This window comes from Meleagris gallopavo, chromosome 31 (assembly GCF_905368555.1).
Source record: "Meleagris gallopavo chromosome 31, MGAL_WU_HG_1.1, whole genome shotgun sequence".
Lineage (NCBI taxonomy): Eukaryota > Metazoa > Chordata > Aves > Galliformes > Phasianidae > Meleagris > Meleagris gallopavo.
In genome coordinates this window covers 669,487-687,445 of record NC_139434.1, presented here as the reverse complement: position 1 = coordinate 687,445, position 17,959 = coordinate 669,487, and the positions used below count along the sequence as shown (strand labels likewise).

The window sequence follows — 17,959 nt, the reverse complement described above, 5'->3', positions numbered from 1 at the left end:
AGTGACAACAACTCTTGCTGGTGTCAGATTGGTTCTGGGGCTGTGCAATGAGGGAAGACTGAGCTTTGGGGTTGGAACGGCCCTTTTAGACAATGGGCTATGGAGGGGGGGTGGTTCCATTCCCTGCTGCTTTTTATTTAGAGCGAGGCTGTTGTGGTGGGCAATGACATTTGTTGTTTCTTTTTTTTTTTTTTTTTTTTTTTTTTTTTTTTTTTTTTTTTTTTTTTTTTTTTTTTTTTTTTTTTTGCTGAGAGCTTTTCTTCCTCCAGCCTCAGTGCTGTGGCTCTTCGAAGCATTCTCAGGTTGGGATGGAGTGTGTAGGGCCCCATGTTATCCCATGGAGGAATCTGGCTGAGCTGGGGGCTGAAGCTGGTGAACTCCTCTGGGGTCCATTAAGAAAACAAGCATCTGCTTTCTCACCATGTGTCACCTGGAGGTTCTGTCCCCAAATCTTGGATGGAGACTGAGGGTGATGTCACTGAGCTGAGCATCACCACTTCCTCATGCTCAGCTGCAACAGCACAAACCTGACCCCTCTGGCTCAGGTTTCCATCCCTAGCTTTGGACCTGCCCAATTCTATGCCTCTGCTCAACCCCGAGCAGAAAGAAAGCCCTTGAGGAGCTTGTGGTTAACGGCACTTAATTGATTCTGAATGATCTTGACAAGTTTTTGCAGTCTTTGCGGTAATCTGATTGAATAGCTCAGGCTGGTCTGTATGGGTGCCAGCTGTACATTGCTGGGCTGCATTCCTTCACTTCCAGCTCACGCTTTTCTTTTAACCCTTCCATCCACCCCTTCCAAGGAAAGGAAATCTCTCTCTCTCAGTGCCCTTTGCTGGGCTGGGAGCCAGACACCCCATTTAGCTCCTTCCTTCATGGATGGGATATAGAAATAATGTTTTTCAGTGGTGGGGGCTGCGTGGGGCTGATGCACACACACAGGACGCCTCCAGCCCCCCGGAGAGGGCAATGCAAGGGGGGGAAACGAGCCTCTGCCTCTCTGCCCTGCTCTGTGCAAAGCCTAGGAAGGGCCAGAGAGGGACCCAGGGCTGTGCAGCATTCCTTCCTGCTGCTCTTGTGATGGAGAGATCAACTCTGGCGTTCCTCTGCCCCACTGCTGCCCCATACCTGGATACAGCAGGGCCCATTGGCTGTTATTCCTCAGCCCGTAGCTGGGGGCTGGCACACAGCAGTGATGCTGCAGCAACACAGCATCCTTTGCATCTCCCTCTCCTCTGCAATACCTGCCCCGAGCTCAGCATCTCTGAGGCAGCTGCTTCCCACCCAACTGCTGCCTCCGCACGCATCCTCCCTGGTGTGCATCCCCCCATCGCTGCCAGAGGGCTGCTTGCCCTCATTTTGAGCTGTTTCTTTCCCAGCTTCCCCCTGTGCTGCAGGCTGGGAATGGTACGGTCCTCTCTCCAGCTCCCATTGCTCCGTGGATATTGCTAGAAGGTGAAGGCATCAGTGTGAGCTGCAGCGGCTGCAGGCAGCCCCAAATCACTTGGAGAGGGAGCAGAAGGGGCTCAGTGCGGGGCTCTGTCCCTTCCCTCTGGGTCTGGCAGCACCGTAGTGAGGTGCCATGACCCAGGGCAAGGTAGGTGGGAGGTCAACGCTGGGCTGGTGAGTCGTCATGCATGCGTAATTATTGCATGGTTCGGGAGGTGGGGGTGGGGGGAATGGATTGGATGGAGAGGGTTTAAGGGATAAAGAAACTGCTGCGGGGGGGGGAGCTGGGTGTCTGAGCAAAGCCCGGTTTGGGGGTACGGTGGTCCCTGTGACAGTGGTGTTTTGGTGGAGGAAGGGGATGGAGCAGTCATTGTGGGGCTGGTGGCTGTTTCTCGTGGTGTTGGATGCAGAGCTCAGCCCATCTGTGGCCGTTTCTTGCCACCCCATCCTGGATATCGGGGTGCTCATGCTTTCCCATCACTCCCCTTAGCACTTGGCACTGCACCTCCTGATGCAGGGAGCTCTGTGTTTTGGGGTTCACCGGTGCTCTGATCCTGGGGGGGGAGGGGGTTGGTGTGCATCCTCTGCCAGCACAGTGCACCATTGCCATGGCAACGATGCTGGAAGCTGCCTGGATGTGATGCTGGCCCTGCATTTCTCCTCGGGCATTTTGGGGAGGTCTGCATGGTCTTGGCCACCATAGCGGGCAGAGCAGAGGCTCTCATCCCAAAGCAGATGTGTCTGTGTCCAAGTGTGGCATCTAGCCTTATTTCTAAGGGTTTGCTGCACCTTTAATTAAAGACCTTTTTGCAGGAACTGTGCAGTCTTTCTTGGTACCAGTTCACTGTTCTGCTTCTTTCTTGGGGCTTTCAGCCCCACATCTTTGAGGCCCGTGGGGTTCCTGATGCTGAGCTAGCACCTACATTGGCAGCAGGAACAGGATGCCAGCTTCCAGGTTCATGGCTCATTCTGAGACAACAGAAATATTGCTGGAATGTTAAATGGATGCTGTTCTCAGGTGATCTGAGGTTGGCTGTTTGCTGGGATTTCCTATTCTGGCTATGCAGGTTCCCAAATCTGTTTGGTGCATCTTCAGATTGCGTATCTTTGGGTGAGCAAAGGTGCATCTTTGGTGCAGGCAGAGGTAATGCTGGAGGCCTAAATCACAGCACTTTGCTGGGGATGGGAGAAACTGCCCAAAGTGGGGGTACCAGTGAAAATGGAAGAGCTGAGGGTGTTTCTTGTCTAGAAACTGAAAGTTTTTTTTCTGAGAGAGAGAGAGCTCAGAAAGGAGTGGGCTAAAAAGCAAAAAAAGACCTGGATGCTTTCCTGTGTTATGTCTGAGCTGAGGCACAGCTGTGCACCCTCAGCCCCAGTTTATCTGCAGCTTTTCATACCCTTTGTCATGTTGTGTCCTCCCATTTCTCTCTCAGTCAGAGGATGTACTCCTCTGGGGGGCTGCTGGGTGACCCTTCTCTGCAACCTGGGAGCCCCAGACCTCCACTTCTGCCCTTCTGATTTCACACTGAAAGGTAATTTCTGTGCCATTTTGTAGCCTAATCTTGTTTTTTTTTCTTTTTTTCTTTTTTTTTTTTTCTTTTCTTTTTTTTTTTTTTCCCCTTCCTGTGCAGCTCTCAGTGAACAACAAACCCCCCAACCCCGAGGGGCAGGGGGAGAAGAAGGACAATGCCACGGCTCCCCTGGCCCCTCCAACCTATGAGGAGGCAACAGCGGGAGAGGGGGTGAAGATGGGTACTTACCCTCCTCCTCCATCTGTTCCATTGCACCCCAGCTGGGCTTACGTTGACCCCAGTGAGTACCCACGTTGGGAGGGTGGTGCAGAGTTTCTCCCCAGGCTTGTAGAGGGGAGAGGAGCCAGGGATGGGGGGGAGCTGGTGCCATCTGTACTAGGGATGCTCATAGGGTCAGCTATAGAAAATGTAGGAAAACATCAAATATTTCTGTATTCACTATATAAAAATATATTAAAGATATAAAAATGCTTGAATTGGTGGGGAAAAGAATCTGGCTTGCCCAATGCCTCAAACACACTGCCTTCCTCCCAGTGCTCTGCTCCTCTCCAATATAGGGATGAGGAAATCCCAGTTTGCTGCACCGGGCAATACCACCTCCCAGGGCTGGGGCTATCCTGGTGTGATGCAGCTTCATCCTCCCCCTACCCCTTCCATCTCCTTCTGTCAGAGAAGCAGCTGAATGTGCAAAACTGTGACATCAGTGATGCCCCGTGGCTGCGGGGAAGTGCTCAGAGCCAGCGGAGGTGGAAACGCCACTGCAATCCAGGACTGCATTGCTCCAGCGTTGGTCTGCAGGGCGGTGAGGGCAGCCCTGGGTGAACAAACAGCTTTTCTTCCCCTCTGCAGGGGTTGTGACAAGCAGACAAAGTCTGCCTGTGGCTATGAGCTGGAGGTGCAGGAGGTGGCTGCTGGCTGCAGAGTGGGAGCAAGTGAGGCTGGGGGGCAACCGCTCCATCAGCATGGCTGGAGTTGCAAGGAGCACCAAAGAGACTGCATTTAAGGGGTCCTTAAATGCACTCCATCCTTTTCCTCTGCTTTTCTTTGGCCCATTCCAGCCAGCAGGGATGGTCACAGCTGTAGGGGTGGAGAACTGTATGGTTAGGGGGCAGAGCAAGCTAAGCTGAGATGTGTGTGCCTGCATGGCCTGGAGGTTTCAGTCTTTTTCCATTCTTGTCTGCCTTTAGGGGTGAGAAAGAGAGGATAGATAACCTCCCAGCTTGCTGTAACCACCATCTGGGTCTTCCTGCTGTTGTGACGGATTAGGATGAGTGAAGCCCAAATGGGTTGGGGTGCCAGCATTTTGGGGCTCCCAGAGGACTCATTTTGATGCTGCATCATCCCTTGCTCCATCCTGACAATCCTGGCTGGGTTTTCCCTCTGCAGCTGTTCCCTGTGCACCCTGCACTCATCCCTGCCACTGTTTCTCTCTGATTTCACGTTCTCTCCCTGTTCCCATGCTGTGGGTCTCAGAGGGGGGGATGCAATAAGGCTCTGCTTAATGGCTCACATGAGGCTACAAAGCAGTGACACGTGGCTCTGGGGCTGCTGTCTGGAGTCCCACGATGGGGACACTGTGACTCAAACAGGGCCATGGGTGGGAGGTGGCTGCTGCTGGGGATGCTTCGGGGCAGGAGGAAAGCCCTCCATTCCTCGGAGGCATTGAGGTGCGATGTGGTGCTGGATGCTGTGATTGCTGTGACGCAGGAGGCACAGCGGTGCCCCGGGGACACAGACCTCAGGTGCTCTGTGATAACAGACCGTGCAGAAATAGGATGCACGGAGAAGCATGTTTCTTCTGGGGCAAAAGGCACAAGGGGTTCATTAAGCACCAAAAGAGCACGAGGGATTTATTTGCTGCCGGGGGGCATCTGGAGATGAGGCTTCTGCAATAAGAGCAGGCAGCCTTTGGCCAGTAAAAGAGAAGAAATTCAGGGCTGGGGCTCTGAATTGGGCTTTGCTGCAGTGCTCCTCTGTGTCTTCGTGGGTCTCCCCTCCACCTGCCCAAAGGAGCTGAGTATCAACGAGCTGTGAAGCTCTGAGGAGGAGCAGAGGCATCTGCCAAACAGGCAGAGATGGGAACATATAGCACACATCATGTCATCAGCTCTGTTCCCATAGGAAAGCCAGCTTGCAGATGGTTAGTAACACAGATGGGGGTTTTTGGAAGAGAAGTAGCATGGAGAGATGATGTGTGAAGGCTGCAGTGGGTTTGCTATATGTGATTTGTTTTTCTTGAGTGGAAGAAACTCCAGCAGCAATAGGGTGCTTCATGGAGCCCCTTGCAGTGCAGAGGTGTGGGGATTTTGGGGAAGATGCTCAGCAGAGGTTGCGCTGCGGTTTTTTCCTTCTTGCTGCTAAATCATTCTGACTCTGTGGATAGAAATTGAATGTAAGGATGGAGCTGAAATGAGCTGCTCTCATTTCATCAGAAGGGAGAACGTGCTGTTGGCATAAGAACTGATGCAGTCACAACCTGAGCTTAGACAATTACAGAGCTGAGAGGGAATCCTCCTGCACTGGAGCTCCAGATGGGAATGATGGAGGTGCTGAGTCACAGCTCCTCTTGGGAATATTTTAATATTCAGCAAAAGGTGAATGAGGATACAGCATGAGCCCTCTAATTACCTTTAGAGATGTGCTATTCCTGTAGATAACCCTGGGGTTCTTGTTGAGTTGGGGTTTGTGGAAGGGTCATCCCATTTCTCATCCTTGGAGATGATCCTTGCACGATGCACAATTCTTCATTATGGTTCGTACACTTTGGGTCCTCCTGAGCTGAAGTCAGACACCAAGAGCACATCATTAAAGCTGGATGGGGCTGATCTCTGCCTTCCCTTCAGGCACGAGCCCCAGCTATGGCAGCGGGGCATACCCTGGAGACACAGAGATGCTCACATCCTTCAGCTGGGATGACCGGAACGTGCGCAGAGTGTTCATCAGGAAGGTAAGAGCTGGAGCTGTGTCCCTCTGCTAAGCTTCCTGCAGGGTCATGAACCCTGCTTTGCTCTTTGGGACCTGGCTGCAGTGGCTGTGGCCCCATAGGACCATGCAGTGGGTCTCCCATGGGTGCCTCTCATTGCAGGTTTATGCCATCCTGATGGTCCAGCTCCTGGTGACTCTCGTCATTGTCGCTTTCTTCACCTTCTGGTAGGTCTCTGTGTTGCAGTGATGTTTTTTCCTGTCTGTGATCTGTACCACCTGTTTCTCTGGGTTATTTTTTATGTAGATATGTGAACGCTTATTCCATGTACTCTAAGACTAAGGGCCCCCACGAGGTCCTTCTGCTGGGTGGCTGTCCCTTCTGGATACCCCCTGAATGATGTATTGCCCCTTTGGGTGCCACCTCCAGCAGAGATGGGGATTCTTATCTTCACATTCAGCAGCAGCTGCTGCTGCTCTGTCCCTGTATCATTCCTCCCTTGGAGTTATCAGCACTATCAGACTCCATCCTACGCTCCTGCAGAAGCAGACGCCCCACAGCTCTCCAGCTCGGGTGACTGAGCATCCTGGGCATTGCAGCTCACGTTGCCCGTGGAATGAATAATGGATCACTGTCAGCCTGAGGAGATGACCTCCTCCATCACATCTCAGCAACACCACAAGCCTGGGGTCACTGATAGCAGCAGGGCTGTCTCCTTGCTGTGACAGCTTGGATTGCTTTCTGGTTGCTCACTCTGGGTAGAGCCCGCTGTGTTTTTGTGCACAGCTCCTGTTGTGTCACCCCGTGAGCATTCCCAGGTTTAATTCAGCAGTAAGCTGTGAAGTGATTGGCATTTCAATGCTCTCTGCTCAGTGTTCCTTTCTGTTTTGCAGTGAGCCAGTCAAGGGGTACGTCCAGATGCACTCTGGTTGGTACTGGGCTTCCTAGTGAGTATCTGTCCTCTCTATGGCTGTGCATGTGCCAAACAGCTCTGGATGTGGCTATGGTGGTGTGGAGATGCTTTGCAAACACTCCTGTGTTTTGTGTATAAGGACTTGCTGATCCCCGGAGGTCCCTCCCACCCCCTATGGTTCTGTAATTGCTTTAATGTGTGTGCAGGGGGAGACAGGGAAGGTCATGGGTAGGTGAAAATAGAAATGAGAAACCTCACCTAAATGAGCCTAAGTCATGAGAAAGACTGCATACCTCCTAATTCTTCCAAAAAGAGGGCTTGCTGCCCTACAAACCAGCATCAAAGTAAATACGTGAGTATTGCTTGCAGAGCAAATCCAGTAGAACTAGGGAGCTCCCAGGTAAACACTGTGGAAAACCAGTTGGAGAGCTGAAAGAATGCAGCAGGTGCCTTCGAGGCTTAATTTTCATGGAATCATTAAGGTTGGGAAAGATGATGGTTAAGATCATCCAGTCCAACCAATTTTTGGATCCTCTCATTGAAAGCAAGGAGGGTGCCTGGGTTTACGTCCCATGTCTGGATATCCAAGAGATGGGGAAGGATGCAGGCAGTGTTAATCTGGGCATCTGGAGACATCGTGGTCTCCTGGCCCTGCCTGAGTGTGTACTGAGAGGAGGGCAGGGAGGTGGCAATCATGCTGATGTTGCCATCGCAAAGCAGCTTTCGGTGCTCAAAATTTGGGGCTCCATTCGTTAAGCAAGCCTGGTCTCAAAGGTCAGAGAGGAAGGAGTCTGGCTGCACCCCATGCGTTAATACATTCGCTGTGGTGCTGTTTTCTGGATGCTGCGTGTGTGAGTGCTGTTAATTAAGCAGACAGAGAATGCGATGCAATTGCCCATGAATGACGTTCTGTGAACCTGTCTTTAATTAGTTACACCCAAATCACAAAATGTGTCCAGGCCTGGAGATGAGACGCCTGCTTATATAACTTAGAAAACAGCTCCAAAATAGCAATAATAGGAGGAAACTGGCACCAGCATTGACCTTAGAGGAGAATTTGCTCCTTCCTGACCCACTGAGAGGTTGGAGAGCTGTGCTGTCTTGCAGAGAGACAAGACCTGAGCAGAACTTGGGCTTGGCTTTCCCTTTGGCACACCTGCAGCCTTCTCAGCAGTGGGCATCTGCCTTCTGGCCTTCAGGAGGAGCAAATGCATCTGGGGACAGGTGGAGAGATTTCATTTTGGCTGCCCCCTTCAGAAGCCCACCTTTCTCCCCCACTCCCCACATTTCCAGGTCCTTGTCCTGGTTGGCTCTCCTTCGTGCACAGGCATCACCCGTATATCTGCACCTCCACAGTACAAATGGATGCCCCAGGGTGTATTCTCACTGCTGAAGGAATAATGCAGGAGCAGATGATGAGTGCAGGGGGGTGCAAAGCAGATGGACAGCAGCAAAGCTTGCTCTCTGCTCCCAATGTGAGCACTTTCCTGGTTTCCCTGCAGGAGAGCTCAGCTCAGGTTTATCTCTGGTGCATTTATCATGGCCCGTGGCCTTTGCCGTCACGTTCATTTATTAGACCGAAGGTGAGTGGCTATCGTGCTGCCATCGGCATGCTTGGAAGCTGCTTTCCCCCAGGCACGAGGGTGAAAGCAGGTGAGCAGGTTCCCACTGCGCCGGACCCCATCAGCCTGGTGGAAAAACACTGCAGCATGACAGCGGGGCACAGGGACCATCCCTCTGCCAGGGATTGCTGCTTTGCTGAAGGGTGGAGGTCACGTCCCTTCTCCAGCACAGAGCATCCCGCTGTCCTTAAGCGAGCTGCTTAAAGCAGAATTCATAGGGCTGGGGGGAAGGGCTGCAGAAACGTCCCTATGGTGACCTGGTCCCACCGAGCAGAGCAGGTGATGGAAACGAGGGGCACAACCTGGCTGCGTCCATCCAAGCCCCACGAGCAGCGGGGAGGTGTCCACAACAAACACCTTTGGGTGCTCCATTGACTCTGCTCTAAACCATCCTTCAGGGTTTTTTCAAGGGTGGGTGCCCTGTCCCACCTCAGGGATGGGTGTAAAGCAGGAAGCTTGGGGCAGGAAAGAGCTTCAGCAAAAGGCACTTAATGCTGAGCCCCAGCCTCAGCTTTGGCACTGTGCTGCATTTGAGAAGTGCAGTGAAGCATTACAACTTGTCACCTGGAAGCTCCTCTCTTGCATCAGCACACAGTGCTTGTGTTTTCACCCTTTGATCTGCTCTTTTTCTCTTTGCAGTGCTGTTTTCTTTGTGACCTACCTGATTCTTGCTTGTTGCTCTGGGCCCAGGTAAAACGTCTTCTTCCTGGATTTAGAACAATGCAATGAAGTGAAGGATGAATGTTATCTTGCTTCAAACATGACCAACAGCATTGCAGAGATGGGACGGGGCTGTGTTTCCAGGCCTGGTGCAGTTTCGTGTTGCTGCTGGGGGGGGGGAGAGAGATGAGTTGCAGCCCCAGGTGAGCTGCTGTATTGCTCTACATGTTCATTGTTAAATACTGCTGGGAACCATCTGCTTTTTGACCCCCTAGTTGCTCTGCTGGGATATCAGAAGAGCATTAATGCCCTTCTGGCTCTGGAACACACAAATCCATCCCCCACCCCCACTGGGATGAGCATCCTCCTCTGTTCCACCCTGCCACTTACTTATAGGCTATTAATTACATTAATTACATGGCACATCTGATTGCATGCCGCTGACCATCCCGTTTCTTCGCTTGCAGGAGGTATTTCCCATGGAACCTGATTCTGCTGAGCATCTTTGTAAGTACATCTGAATGGTGTCTGCTCTGACCACCGCGAGCTTCACAACGGCTCCAGGCAGGAGAGAAAAGGCCCTGCTCTGAATTCCCGCAGGAATTCCATCTTCTGATTGCCCTGCACTCGGGCTGAGGAGCTGTAATTGAACTAGAATGTGATAAGAAGGGAGCCTCTGTTAAAAGCCAAATGCGTGCGGAGGCTGCACGGTCACAGGAGTGGGATAGTCCTGTGCAGGAGGGGGGAAGGTGGGATTGCTCTCATTCATTTTAACCCATTCCCACGGACATTCATCACTGATATGTTTGAAACTATGCAAAAATTGCTTCTCTTGGGCATCTGTTTGAGGTTGCAATGCCCTTGTGGTTATCACTGTTGCTGCAGTTCAGGTGCTCTATCTGCTCAATGTCTTCTTGGGATGTGAACACAAGAATAATGCTGTTCTCTCTCCTCCCAGACCCTCTCCATGGCTTATCTCACCGGGATGCTTTCCAGGTGGGTTGAGCACACTGTCCTTCAGCTGTCCTGATCCCATGTGTGACCTTTCCTCCCTTCTGAACCACAAGGGCCACCAGAGCCCTGCACATCTGCCCCAGCAGAAACCTGAAGCAGAAACTTTCCCTCTGAAAACATCAAGATACCCCCCTTTTTTTTTTTTTTTTTTCCCCCCCCAAGGAAACTCTCTATGAAGAGGTGCTAACGCTTCTTCTCCACTGCTGGGGCAGCACAGGGTAATTCCTGGCTGTGCTAAACCCTATAGGAGAGCACTGGAGAGCCCCCCTGCCTGCACAGCTGGGCTGTAGGGTGCAGCTATAGGTTGATCTCTCCCCTTGCAATGAGCAGATTAGGCTGGAGTGACACAAGGAAAGTGTTTTTTTGTTTTTGTTTTTGTTTTTTTCCCAACAATTTTGTTTTGTGCTCCCTCTTGCTTGTTTTTGCTGGTACGCTCTGCTCAGATCAGCTCTGGTTCACATGGGGCCCTGGTGATGAGGCAGTGGGCGTTGATGGATGTGTGCAGCAGACAAAGAAATCGATGGTTTCAGCAGCTGAGGGAAAATACCAGAAAACAGGGGAGAATACCAGAGATAGTGCCCTGTAATGAAACTGAAGGGAGGGGGCAGGAATGTCAGCTCTTAGGGCTGAGCATAGTGCTGGAACCAAGGCAGCATCAAACAAAAATACACATTCTTTATGACACATACATACATACATATATACATACAAATATATATATATATATACACCACCTTGTAGTCTTTCTAGCTGTTCAGATCCCACCCTGCAGATTATCAGTGCTCAACCCCTTGTTGCAAGCACGTGACAGTGGCTTTTGCAGCTTTCTGACTTCTCATTGTGCTGCGGTGACGTTTGTCACTCTATTTTTATTGCCTCCTAGTTTGAATCCTCCCCTTCTCCATCTGTCCATGCACAGAGAGATTTTTATACTCAGACCCATCTTAGCTGCTCCTGAGCTCTCAGGAGGCACAGATATGCCCCCTCCTGCCTACCCTCACCCTTTCTATTTAAAGCAGGAGGAAAAACCCATCTGGGTCCTTCACAGTGTTTTCTATCTCTCCTTTTGGCCCTGAGGAGTGTTGGTATGGTTGGTGCAGGCTGTGCCCCTGAGATTTGTGTTGCCTATGTGTTTTCCCGATGCACTCCCATTGGGCTGCTGCCTTTCTCCAGCTCTCCTTCCACCCATACCTGTGGAAACCCCACCAGAAAATTGGTTTTGCTGTTAATTTTGCAGTTATTATGACACCAAGTCAGTTCTTCTGTGCCTGGGGATCACTGCCCTGGTGTGTCTGTCTGTCACCATCTTCAGCTTCCAGACTAAGGTAAGTCCCTCTGGGTGAGGAGTGGAGGGTGGGGGCAGGTCTATAGGAGAAATCTGAGGGATGCTGGGGTGCAAAATGAAGGTTATGGCAGATGTTGGGGTGAGGGATGGGTCAGGGGTATAGAGGGGGTCAGAAGATGCTAATGTATGGAGTAAGCTTGTTGTGTTTTTTGTTTTGATTTGGTTTTTAGGGTTAGGTTGGGATGCTGGAAGGCACTAGCACAAATATACAGGAAGGGCTTTCGGATGTTTGGGATGTGATAGGTACTGGGTTCTTCTCCACAGAAACAAGAGGGATATGGCGAGTGTTTGGCTCTGCCACACAGTCAGGTGGGTGCTGGGCTGTAGGACCTGAGGTGCAGATGAAGCAATCGCCTCCAGTAGCAAAATGGGAGTAGTGCTGGGGGGTCCCTCCCTACAGACATGGGGTTTGGATCCCCTCTATGCCACCTGCTCCAGTACCTGCCCTTGTAATGCTTCTCTTTGCCTCTGCAGTTTGACTTCACCTCCTACCAGGGCATCCTCTTTGTGATGCTCATGGTGCTCTTCTTCGGTGGCATCATCCTGGCTGTGATTCTGCCCTACAAATATGTGAGTAAAGAGACACGTTTCTCTTTCCAGTTCCCCCATTTCTGCTGCAAGGCTGGGAGCTGCTCAGCATCAAGTCCTGGGGCTTGGTTTCAGAGAGGTGTCCCACTCTACTCTGAAAATGCACACGAACACCAACAGAAGTAAAAACAAACCAAAAAAAACCCTCAAAAAACAAAAAACCCCACATGGCTGCCGCCTGCTTGTACAATCAGATATCAGGTTGTGGGACAGCACTGGCCTGGGGCTGGAGGAAGTTTGCTTCTGTTCCTGGAGCTGCACAGTGACCCCATGGCAGATGGCACCACCTGCTTGTGCCTCAGTTTCCCCTTCACTAAAATCAGGGTGGTGAGCATGTTTGTGTTGGACTGCCCCAAACCAAGTGGGCTCCTAGCCCAAATTTAGGAAGAACTTAGACTCTGGATGCGTGCAGCTGGGAGGCTGTCTGGCCAGGCCTGGCTGTAGCCACACAGCATGGGACAGAGTCTTACATTTTGTCGTGAAGCTTGCATCTCTCCTATAGAAAGAAGCCCCTCTGGAGGGTGGTCCAGACCACAAGGGACCACCTCACTGCTCCTCCACTTGCCTCCAGTCCCTCTTGCATGGGTCCAGCCCTCCCTCCAGCCTTCCACATGGCTCTCTGCATCCCTGCTCCTGGCATGAACTCGGTGTTGGCTGGGACCACACCTTGCAAACAGCTTGGCGTGGCAGCACGGAGCATCTGGTCCTCATCCAAGAGTGCTTCATTAGGTGAACTGTCACTCAGGCAAAAGCCTGACAGATTCTGAAAGGTTCTGATGAAAGCAGGAAGGTGCTCTGTACCACCATTAATCACATGGAACGCCTCCTGGTGCTGTGACAGCAGCACCTGGCTTTGCTCACAGCAACCTTCAAGTGCCCTCCAAACCCTACACGTGTTTCTGGGTCATGCTTTAAGAGTCAGACCTACAGGAGAAGCTCCATTAGCGTCAGGCTTGGATTTAACCTGATGATGGAAAGCAGGCTGGTGTTTCCAAAACAAGGAAGTTGGCATTTTGTTGGCTTCAGATCAACCTCCTTTCTTCTGCAACATGAGGGTAAAGCAGCTTGCGGTGCCAATCCACTGCCATTACACCGCCGAGACAACTGCTCTTTATCTTGTAGTCTGTCAAGATAAGCATAGCTGGAGGCAGCAGGTAATGATCTTGTCTGTCTTGGGCAGGCTGCAATCTCTGGGTTGAATCAGCCATCCATGTGGGCAACCTATCGTGGAATAGCAGTGCACTGGGTTACCATGCACAGCAGACTGGGTCTCCAGCCCATTGAATCTCCTGCTGTGATTCCAACAGACAAACATCATTCCACTTTCATTGACATACAAAACTCAATCTGGCTCTGGGAAGCAATTGGAGTTTCTTCCCGTGGGATCAGCTCGTCTGGATAAGCAAACACCTCCTGGGGCTGCTGCAGGATGTGTTTCCACCAGAGCTGTTCTAAGAAGTGTCTGCTGGCACTGAGTTGAAGCATCTGTAGAAACACAACACGTGGCCTTGGAAACTTGTGAGCCAAATGGACATAAAGGCAGAGTGTGGCAGGAAACTGAGACACAGGGACTTGCTCTTTGCTAAAACAAGCATGGCATTTGGTCTGAACGTGGTGCGAGTTCCAGGGCTATTAGAGCACTTTCCTTAACTCATACCCTTCATGTCTGTGCCAGGTCCCAATTAACCAGTTCTCTCACAGGCACTGATTGGTGGGTTTGTTTCTCCAGGTCCCCTGGCTCCATGCGATCTACGCTCTGCTTGGTGCCATCATCTTTACTATGGTAAGTGTGGTGCTGGGCACAGGGCTGGGAGTGTGCTGGCAGGAAATATAAGCAAGTAAACATGGAATAATTGGTTGTTTTGTTTTGTTTTTGGGGTTTTTTTTTTTGTTTGTTTGTTTTTTGCCTGGAAAGGTGCTTAGGGAAGGGAAAAGAGTGAATCAAAAGATTGTAGAGAGCTTTACATCCTCAAATGGCTCACAAATAGCAATTAGCACGGTGACTTCAGCTTTGACCTGGGAAGGTGTTGGTGTACGTGATGGTGCTGTTGCAGAGCATGGTGTGATGGGCAAACCCATGCTGCAAGTGCAATAGTAGGTGTGAACAGCAGAAAGTATTGTAAGGACAGGTCAAAAGGCAATTGGGAGTGGGAGGAGAGACTTTGGCACAGCAGCAGGGGCCCAGTGTGGGGCTCGAGGGGAACCTGGGGGTGAAATGAGGCTACAAAAGTGCAGAAGGCCAAGGCAGGGCTGATTGGGTTGGAGTGGATCAAGGTCTGGTTATGACATTCACTCATAAACAGAGCTCCAGTCAGAGGCCATGGGTTGGGATCAAGGGGCATTGGGAAGCTCCACTGCAGGCAGCAAAAGCCCTGAAATGGGGCAGTTCCTCTGAAGATGAACAGGCTCCATTCATTCCTTGGGCTGCTCCCTTGCTGCCCTCTCCCTGAGCATGTCCTGGCAGTGCCCTGCTTGCATCTGGGTGTGGGAATTGTCTGGGAAGATGCTCGGCTCTACCTTGAGGTGGGGGTCAGGAAGAGGGCTGCCTTGGGGCTCAAGGCGGTGCCCATTGGGCATGCTGTGAATAAAAGCAGTTGAGCAATTTAATTTATTAGCTAATAAAGTCATTTCAAGTGAGCTCGGGTATTTCTTCTGTGATTCACGATTAAAGACTCTTCTGCGAAATACGAGGAAGCTAAACATCTTATAATCACCCTATAAACTTCAGTCAGAAGTTGTGCCAGGCTCGTCAGCTCAGCCGGCCCGTGCCCTGGGAGATTTAGGGTGTAGTGATGGGTGGGAGGGCAAGGATGCCAACTGACCATTCATTCAGATTGCAGCTTGGGAGGTGCAGCACTCCTGAGCAGACCTTGGGGATGCCTCTGGTGTGGGAGAAGTGAAGGAGAGCTTTAGGATTAGGTACGAAGGAAGCAAGCCTGGAGTAAGGGTCAGGGTTTGACTGCTGACAGTGAAAAGAAGGAAGGAGAAAGTTGCAACACAGTGCATTGTTTTGAGCTTCTAAAGGGCAGATACGGCCCATAAAAATGGCAGCACTCTTGTGGGTTCAGTGAAGCTGCTGAAGAGCTCCTAGAAAAGCTCTTTTTGCCTCCCTATGCAAAATCTACTCATGATTGTCACTGAGTTTCCTCTTTTCCCACAGTTCCTGGCCTTTGACACACAGATGCTGATGGGGAATCGCCGATACTCACTGAGCCCAGAGGAATACATCTTCGGAGCCCTCAATATCTACCTGGACATCATCTACATCTTCTCCTTCTTACTCCAGTTCTTTGGCTCCAGCCAGGAGTGAGCACAGCAGGGCAGTATCTTCTCTTCTTTAGCTAGATGCAAATGTTTAAAAGCAATCTTAAAAGGAAAAGAGGGTTTAAAAAACGACAGCAAAACAACCCATCCTTTCTGGCCCACTAGCAGGCTCCATTCTATCAGCTGAGCAAAGCTCCTGGGTTTCTTTATGCAGCTTGTATATATGCTGTTAAGCCTTTGTGACCCAGACAGCAAAGCAGGGCTTAAGTGTGATGTCTCTCCTGCTCCCTCCACTCCTACTGAGCTCAAACCAAACCAGAGACCGGGAGGCACGAGGCTGAGGTTTTCTCTTCCCCAGAGGCTGTCAGAGCTGCCTGGACATCATTGGATGTTGAAGTGCTGGGAACAGCTCTGCAAAAGGAAAGTGGTGTTGAAGCAGGAGAGGAAGGGAACTTTGCTAGGATGCTGGCAAGAAAAACAGCTGAATAAAGGAGAAAAAAAGAAAAAAAAAAGCTGGGGAATGCCCCCTTTCCCCCCAACATCCCCACACTTGTCACCTGCATTCATTCAGAGCCCCACTGCCTCTGCAGAGAAATGCTCGAACACTTAGAAAGGCTGAGCAGGGGATCACATAATGTAGATGTCCCACAGTCAGCCCGCCAGGCTCAAGGGGACCTGTTGTTCTTTGGGGACATCCCAAATGGCACTGCAGGGGGAATTCTGTATCCTTTGCAGCTGGCTGTGGGCTGCATTTTTTTCTTTCCCAGACAGTAGGACCACTGGTGTGGGCTCATCTCCCAACCCAGGGAGGTCGAGATGTCAGTGTTTTCACATGGGTAGGTTGGGATCCCATGGGTAAGTTGTTAGCAGGGAATGGCAGAGAGAGAGGCTGAGTGTCAGAGCTCTCCTGACATGGGATGTGAGTGGCTGAAGTGCTGTGATCCATCCCAAGGGTCTGATGCCTTCGTGAAAGTGTCTTGGTTGCTTGAGATCCATGGTCCTAAGTGGTTGTTACCCAAAGACAGAGGGTGAACACCCGTTGCTTGAAAGAGTAACGTTGGTGTTGGCTACAAAGAGATGCCTGCCATCTCCAGACAGGGATAGCAGAGCGCACACAGGTAAATTTCCATCTTCCCCTTGCTCACGTTCCCTTGTTTGGGGCTTGGCTGGCTAATTTCTAATCGTAAAGCTCCATGTGGAGATAAGGGGCCTTTTGCTCTTATTTAGAAAGCGATCCCTCTTGCTGATAGAACCCGTATCTTCAATCTCCCTGGAATGCTGGTGCAAGTGCGTCACTGGGCTGCCTCTAGCAATCCCCACGTCTTAGAGAAAGGCTCTGCCAGAATGCTCTGTGCTGCACATTCCTCTGCTTCTGCTGCCCCAGCTGTTACCCCTCACATGTTGCATCCTCCCACTGCACGTGTTCCGTGCCCTGAGCTGGGCAGAGGAAAAGGAAAGTTACTGTACAAGAGTCAATAAAAAATAATGCTTCAACCCCTCAGCAGCTGTACTCAGCTTGCTGGTAATGCAGGAGCAGAACCGATGTTTCTCATCTCTCCCTTCAAGAAAAAACAACCTTGGTTTGGTTTGGGGATAAGGAATGCTACAAGGATAGCGTGAAGTCCACGAGTCCATGTTTTCTGCAGCACATCACAGAGACCAAATAAGGGCCGTGAGCTGCTGGGCAGGAGGAATTGGGAGAAAAGGCAGCATGGGAGGCACCCTAAAAGTACATGAAATAGAAGTTCAGAGAGGGATTTTTCTCACTCAGACCCACGCAGGCACTTCTGCAACTCCTTAGCAGACAGGCTGTGCAGCTTCCTTTGCTCATAGCAGAAGGCCTGTGGGCATTTCTGCTTTCCAGCTTTTCAGGAAGGAGCATTATGTGAAGAGTTCTGACTCAACAACAGTCCTAAATTCCTCTGGAAGAGGACAATCCAGGAGCTCTGCAGCCCTGGGAATTCTTGCAATCAGACCTGGGGAGGAGAACAAAAACCTGCAGCCCACTCTGGATTTCTTGCTCTTTTTCCTTCTGATGTGGAGTAACTCTGCTGCTGCTCTCTCCTGGCTTTCTGCTCCCACGTGGGAAAATCTTGCATGGCACCTGCTCCATCTCGGAGCCACCTGAGCAGGGATGGCTTGTATGTCCCTCTGCAGGGCTCCCTTCTTGCATGTGTCCTGGTTCTTCTCCGTGCTGTCCCCACAGCTTGCTGCCCACCCAAGCCAGACAGAGATCACTTGAAGGCTGAAGTCCCCACAGGGCTGAACATCACAATGTTAGGGGTGAGGAACGGCCATCGTTGGGTTCCTCCTTGGTTCCTCACCCTGTTGCACAGCAGAGGTGCTGGGCTGCTTCTCTTTTGCCACGTGGATGTTCCTTATCTGAGGTCTGCACTGCCTGGCCCCTGGCTCTGTATCCCCGTGCTCCTCTTGTCCGCCCATTCTTACAATTTCAGAAATAGGATTTTGTATTTTCTCCAAACGTTGCTAATAAACTGTTGCAAAACTGTTAGCGTTGTTCTGTTGTGAGGCCATATTGAAGGATGGTTTGGTTGCACAGCTGGAATGGAAAACGTAAACAGGACTGTGGCGTGACGTGGCATAGTTCAAAGTTTTAGTGCAGACCTGACTGTTCTTTCTCTGCTTATG

General features: G+C 51.0%; 1 protein-coding gene across 1 annotated transcript; it reads left to right on the top strand.

Annotated features, from left to right (window-relative positions):
* Positions 1 to 1,397: 1,397 nt before the first annotated feature.
* On the top strand, positions 1,398 to 17,822 carry FAIM2 (Fas apoptotic inhibitory molecule 2). The gene is made up of 12 exons (XM_010710545.4): positions 1,398 to 1,597; positions 3,081 to 3,261; positions 5,825 to 5,928; positions 6,067 to 6,131; positions 6,798 to 6,851; positions 9,079 to 9,129; positions 9,567 to 9,606; positions 10,058 to 10,095; positions 11,351 to 11,438; positions 11,933 to 12,028; positions 13,776 to 13,829; positions 15,207 to 17,822. Exons 1-12 carry the CDS (start codon positions 1,583 to 1,585, stop codon positions 15,354 to 15,356), a joined length of 936 nt encoding a protein of 311 aa, XP_010708847.3. The 5' UTR covers positions 1,398 to 1,582; the 3' UTR covers positions 15,357 to 17,822.
* Positions 17,823 to 17,959: the final 137 nt, after the last annotated feature.